General features: G+C 44.1%; 1 protein-coding gene across 1 annotated transcript in view; it reads left to right on the top strand.

The window, feature by feature from the left end:
• Positions 1-3,079: 3,079 nt before the first annotated feature.
• SUCLG2 (succinate-CoA ligase GDP-forming subunit beta) overlaps positions 3,080-6,927 on the top strand; it is a 305,148-nt gene continuing 301,300 nt past the window's right edge. Inside the window, exon 1 of the mRNA XM_004457048.5 lies at positions 3,080-3,261. Within this exon, the coding sequence (XP_004457105.1) occupies positions 3,178-3,261 (84 nt within the window). The 5' untranslated portion in view covers positions 3,080-3,177. The remainder of the gene's footprint in view (positions 3,262-6,927) is intronic.

Genomic DNA, 6,927 nt, shown 5'->3' with positions numbered 1-6,927 from the left:
TCAGGCCATGAGAAAGTCCTAGCTACAACAAAGATGGGTGGAGCTGGGAAGTTACTTGTAAAAATGGAGATCGCTTGGGGTCACAAGACAGATCTACTGAATCAGAAACTCTGGAGGGTACGGCTTCCAAAGGGCTTTTTCTTTTTTTAAAGATTTATTTTTTTATTTATTTCTCCCCCCTCCCCCCCAGTTGGCTGTTCTCTGTGTCCATTCACTCACTGTGTGTTCTTCAGTGACCGCTTCTATCCTTATCCATGGCACCGGGAATCTGTGTTTCTTTTTGTTGCATCACTTGCTGCGTCAGCTCTCCGTGTGTGTGGCACCATTCCTGGGCAGGTTGTACTGTCTTTCACGCTGGGTGGCTCTCCTTATGGGGTGCAATCCTTGCGCGTGGAGCTCCCCTACGCGGGGGACACCCCTGCGTGGCAGGGCACTCCTTGCGTGCATCAGCACTGTGCGTGGGCCAGCTCCCCACAGGTCAAGGAGGCCCAGGGTTTGAACTGTGGACCTCCCATGTGGTAGGAGGATGCCCTAGCCATTGGGCCAAGGCTGCTTCCCTTTTTTTTTTTAATACCTTAACTATTTCACATGGTTCACTTCTGTGGGTGCTTTTTAGAATTTTTATTTTAAAGATTTACTTACTTTAATTCTTTTACCCCTTCCTTCCCCCACATAGTTCTCTCGTCTGTCTGTTCATTGTTTGCTCACCTTCTCCAGAAGGCACTGGAATCCAAACCTGGGACCTCTGATGTGGTAGGCAGGTGCCCAACGGGTTGAGTCACATCCACTTCCCAGGTGCTTACCTTTTAATGACGCAGGATATCTGAACTGGATTGCTACTTTAATTTTTATTTTAGGGTTTAAAAGGAGGATGGCAGTAATATTTAAGGTACTGAATTCCATGGATTCCATTTGCAGTGAGAATCTAGGTTTTCTTTCTGCAGGAAACTTCTTTCTCATAATCAATCTGGTGCCTTATTTTTCCTTTCAGCCCGTGTCCCTCCACTATCCTTTGTGTAAATGTTCCTTATTCAGGTTTTACCATCTTCTTCATCTACAAACTTCTTACAAACATCATGCCGTTGCCCTTCCCTTGTTTGTACCATTACATCTTGTTTCCCACCTTACTCTTTTCAACTGGTCTTGTCCCTGATTGTGCCTTCCCTGGGTTTATGATGCTCCTTGCTTTTCTTCCTTTTTCATCCTGACTCTGACCTGTCCGGAACTTTTACTCCTGGCTCTACACTTGCCTCCCCTGAATTCTCTCCACCATATAGTAAGAAGAGTTTCTCTTGAGCCCACTGCTGTTTTGTTAGAGGAAAAACTTTCAGTTTTACATCCCTTTTCTTCTGCATACCTTATAATTTAAATAAGCTGCTGAGAAATGTCACCAAAATTAATCATTTTAATGCACTATTGAAGAGGGAAAAATAACTTTGGCACAATGGAAGTTCTTTCCGTGACACTGGCAAATAATACAATTGAAGCATTGAATAAAATGGTTGTCACAAGCAGCAACAGGGATTTTACCTATGTATATAATGAGAGGCCAAAGTTTCTTTCCCTGTAAATTTTAAGAAATTTGTTATCCATTAAAAAAGAAATAACCAAACAAATCCACAAATGCCCTTTATTTCATCATAGTACTAGTTATTTTCATTCCTGACATGCAGCAGCATGATCTCAAATATGTTATTCATGAAAATTAGGGTTGTTTCTCAAAAAATTCTATTCAGCTCAGCTGGTTATAATAAGTTTGTATCTGTCAAATGGTTTTTATGCTTAAATGAAAAGGTAACGATAAATAGCCAGTGGAACTGCTAGATGCACTATCCCTGTTGCCTCTTTGGCAAATCAGGGCCCCTGGAGTAATCAGTGTGGGTATGAAAATAAGCACATTATTTCACATTAACATGCACCGTTTAGATGGAAGAGAAGGCGTGTATGCCTACTGATGTTTTTATTTTCCTTCCTGGAATGATTAACTGAATAAAAAACAGTGTAACCAAGGTAGTTTAACCCAAAGTTCGAACACAGTGTTTTAGAACTTAATAATTCAAATGTATGCAAAGTTTATGAGAAGTATTACATCGTTATCTCTGAGCTCAAATAAGATGCTAGCATACCTGACTTTCATTTTACTAATGGGGAAACAAACGCAAAAAAGATTTCTTAATCAAGCAGTGACAGCCTGGTAGCTAGCAGCCACTGGGATCTCTCACACTTGACAAAGCATCTCATTGACAAAATAAATCCTATCATAATCCCCTGTTCACAGATAAAGGAATTGAGGCTTCTGAGAAATTTGCCCACCTCATGAAGCTTTTAAATTGCTGAGTCAAGACTTGAGTTCAGTTTGTCTGATGCCTCCCTCCTTGCTTCAATCTGCTACCAGATGGCACTTAGGCTTTTAAAAAAAATTTACCTTAATTTTTTTAAAAGGAGCTATAAGGGATTGAACCCGGGACCTTGTACATGGGAAGCAGGCACTCAACCAACGGGCTACACGCTCCCCTACCTATGCTTTTGACAGAGGTATTGCCTATGGCCATAGGTACTGTGTGAGAAGGCCATATTGCAATTCAGATGAGGTGGGATTTGAACCCAAGCCAGTCCTTGGAAACTCTGTACTTATCCCGGTCAAGCACAGTGCAGAAGGCTGTGGTAGAGTCCAGGTTCTCAGACCTCAAAGAGCTTCATATTTGGAAAGAAAGAGGTGGAAAATAGAAGTTTTAGGAGGTACTCCGTAAGTGTAGTTCGCTTCACATGTATTTATTGAGCACCTCCTCTAAGCTTGGCCCAATGCTATGCACTGCAGGAAAAATGTAAATGGTTATTTATTTCTCCCTTGTGTGTCTGCTGCTGCTAGAGAAGGCAAAATGTGAATATGCAGATGAAGACACTGAGGGCCACTAGGTCTTCTAGAACCTGAGTGCAAACTTGGGGACGGAATAGAGGGGATCCCATGGCTTGGAACTCTCAAGCAGCGCCTACAGGCTGGGGAGAAAGCGGGACGCGCGGGGCGCTGGAGAGCCCAGGGGCTGGTGCGCCGGGTGCCACGGCGCCCTCGGGCGCACAGGGGCGGCCTCGCCCCGAGGCCGGCCCCGCCGTCTCCTCCTCCTTCCCCTCCCACCGCCGGCGCTCAGGCCGACTCCCCCCCGCGGCTTCCTGCTTAAGATGGCGTCGGCCGTGGCGGTGCAGTCGGGGAAACTTCTGCGAGACTTGGTGTTCCGGCCCCCCCTCCTGGTGGCCAGGTCCCAGGTGAGCGGGGCCTCAGGGCAGGAGCCGCGGGAAGGGCGCTGGCCGAGGCGCCAGCCCGGCCCGGGCTCTCCTGGACCTCCTCCTCTTCCTCTCCTGGCCTCGCGTGGGTGGCCCCTGGGGCGCCCCACCTCGGGACGCGACCCGCGGGGCTGCGCCCAGGGTGCACGGGAGCACCCGAAGCCCCGCTCGGGAGGGGGGAGGGGGATGCAAAAAGCTGAGGGGGGACGACAGCCGGGGTACCCTAGACTGTGAATGACCCAACTCTCCAGAGTCGCCGGCGTCGGTTCTCGGTTCTCCGAGCGCAGGGTGACGGTGCCTGGGGCTCAGCGTTCAAGAAAAGTTTTCCGGACCGCGTGGTGAAGGAGGCATTATTATCTGCCTTACTAATTCAGCCTTTGAACGTCTCTGGGTCTGAACGCATTTCCTAGACCGTTTGGCAAGACTGCCTCAAAACCTATCCCAGCCGCTCACCTCCTGGAATGAACTTTCTGCAAGCTGCCTCAGATTTGGGAGTGGGTAGGGTGGGAAAGCTGCCAGATTTGGTGAAAAATCCATGGTTCAAGGAGAAAAGTGGAAAGGTCTCTTCCTCCTCCTTTCAATGAAAAAAAAAATCAATCCTTATCACGAAAACGCGTTGAAATCATTGGCGCTGTCCAATGATTTTTTGTTAATGGAGAATAAAACCTAAGGGGCCCAAGAGTGCAGCTGAATGTTTGAACTTTGCTCCTAGCACAGTTTACCTTCTGTAGGTGGCAAGCTTTGCAGGAGTCCGAAGACCTTTGAGTAGGTGATGAAGTCAGTGGTAACTTTTGAGAAATCACTCAAACACTCTGCTTCTTACTCTCTGACGATGTTATTCCTCTCTCCTTTTAAAGACAGACAGTCTAGGGTTTAGCCACAGCAGAGCAATGTCCTTGACTCTTATTTTTAATTAATGAGAGGCAGATTATCACTTGTGAAATTTTACCCAACATAAGCATAGTATAGCTTTTAAGAAACATTTTTAAAAAGCACTAATGATTTGAGTTACTCTAAGCTTTGATTGTGACATCTGTGAAGTTTTTTTCCTCTCTCATTTCCTGGCTTCCCCATTCTCTGTTTTTTGTTAATGTAAATTTAAAACGTGCTAATACTTATTACTGTAATATCCTTGACAATATGGTGGGGTAGCAAAAAGAATGGCCGTTTTGTCTAATTAAAATCACTAATAACTATTGTAATAGAGTTAGGAGAATACCTCCAGGTGGTAAATCCTATTCATTATTTAAGTGTTACAAAAAAACAAGAACTACAGTGCTAAGTATGAGTATAGACTTAAATTGATGAGAAACATCGTGCCCAGGGCTGTGAAAACTCAAGATAAGGAAATAATCACAGAGAAATCTAAAATGTAATGTTTAGCTGAAGTATAAGGCTTCTTGCCTAAGCATAAATTAGGAGCCTTGATACAACCCTGGAGAGAATCTGGGTGGGGATAGATATCCTTGTTTTGACAAGAAGTCATGCTACTAGTTGAATCTATTACCTGATTCCATGTGGTTACTTTGACTTACATACTTACGGATAATTTGTAATCCTATGAACACAAGGCTTAGGAGCTAAGAATAATTTTCTTAAGATGGGAATAGTATACAATGCCCAAAAACTGGAACTGGGCATTAGCAAGCATCTAGTTCAATGAACTGGTTTTACAGGTAGGAAAATTGAGGCCCAAAGATGAATAGCTTGTTCAGGTTAATAGAGAGGAGTTGTGGCAGAGCTGATTCCAGAATAGAGGTTTCTTGATCATTCCCATCACACCAGAATGTTCCTTGCTGAGTATAGGCTTTCCTTTTGAAAATATGCTTTGTTAATGTGTCAGTCTACATATCACCAGTGACTGTGTAACAACCAGGTCCTTAGCGCTGCTGACATATTTGTATGTTCATTTTTTCTTTATAAGCATCTTAGAATTGGCAATAAAAATGGTGGGTGTTGCTTGTAACTTGGAAGGAACCGTATTTTCAAATTCTTGAGTGTATCTTAGTATCTGCTCAGTGTAAGTTGAATTTGATACTATACCCACCTAGCTCCTTGCCCATGACAGACATTACAATTGAATATGGCCCACTCTTTCCACCAAACTTGGGAATAATTTAAGAATCCTAACTCAGTGTCTCAGAAATCTGTTGCCACTATTGGCCTAGGCCTATTCTGTGCCAGGCCTTATTTGCACCTGTTATACAGAGATAAAAGGCAGTCTCTGCTTTGAAAAGTAACTTGAACAGTCTCATAGTGATACCCAGAGAAGGACACTTTATCTCCCCTCCTCTCTGTGGTTAAATTTAACATTTGACACATCTTCCTAATTCTTAATATTAGTAAAGTTTTTTTTTTGGTTTGTTTTTTGTATTTTTTTTTTTTGTTTTTTTTGTCCATATTTTTTTTAAATCTCACATTCAAAAAATATGAGGTCCCCATATATCCCCCCCACCCCCTCACCCCACTCCTCCCATAACAACAACCTCCTCCATCATCATGGGACATTCACTGCACTTGGTGAATACATCTCTGAGCACTGCTGCACCACATGGTCAATGGTCCACATTATAGTTTACACTCTCCCCCAGTCTACCCGGTGGGCCATGGGAGGATATACAGTGTCCAATAACTGTCCCTGCAGTACCATCCAGGACAACTCCAAGTCCTGAAAATGCCCCCACATCACATCTCTTCCCACTCCCTACCCTCAGCTGCTACCACGGCCACTTTCTCTACATCAATGCTACATTTACTTCCATTACTAATCACAATAGTTCCATACTAGAATATCAGTAAGTCCATTCTAATCCATAGTCTATTCCTCCATTCTGTGGGCCCTGGGATGGTTATGTCCACTCCACCTCTATATCAAGAGGGTGCTTAGATTCCACTTGGATGATGGATGCAATTCTCCTGCTTGCAGTTGTAGGTACTCTTGGCTCCCTGTGTGGTGGTTGACCTTCTTCACCTCCCTGTTAGCTGGCTGGGGTAAGTCCAATAAACCAGAGGGTAGGAGTTGCAAGTCCCCTAAGGCTCAGGGCCTGGCTATCACATGGACGGTCCAGAGATTCAGGTCCCCTGAGTATACACTAAACCCCAGCGCCAACCACAGGTCCGGTAAAAGTAACAGGAGAGACTTGTGAACAAAGATCACATCTGAGTCCAACTCCATCACACTCAAGAATACAAATTCCAAAGTAGGGCCAACTAACATGGTACTGAACTCCATCTGCCATGAAGTGAAGTTTTTCTATTACCTCTTTTCCTGTTTTCATTATTTTGACTTTTGAATGATGTTATATCCTTGAAGTGTCCCTTTAGCCATTATTTTACATATTTTTTTATTCAGCCCGTAGCATCTGGCAGGACTCTTCCAAGCACTGGGGATTTGGCAATTAGAGTCCTTGGCCACATGACACTCAGTTTTAATGGGGAGGGGATGAGTTCAGCCAGGATAAATGCTGTGAAGAAAATAAAGGCGGTCATAGGATGGAGAATGAGTAGTGTAGCAGGAGGCCGGATATAGATTGGATGATCAAGGGAAACCTATTTGACAAGGTGTCCTTTTGGTTTGTTTTAATATAACACACATACTGGAAAATATATGTATCACAAGTAAAGAGCTTGATGAATTTTCACTAATCA

The sequence above is a fragment of the Dasypus novemcinctus genome, chromosome 26 (assembly GCF_030445035.2).
Source record: "Dasypus novemcinctus isolate mDasNov1 chromosome 26, mDasNov1.1.hap2, whole genome shotgun sequence".
Lineage (NCBI taxonomy): Eukaryota > Metazoa > Chordata > Mammalia > Cingulata > Dasypodidae > Dasypus > Dasypus novemcinctus.
The sequence above is the reverse complement of the archived record's forward strand: the minus strand, read 5'-3'. Positions and strand labels throughout refer to the sequence as shown.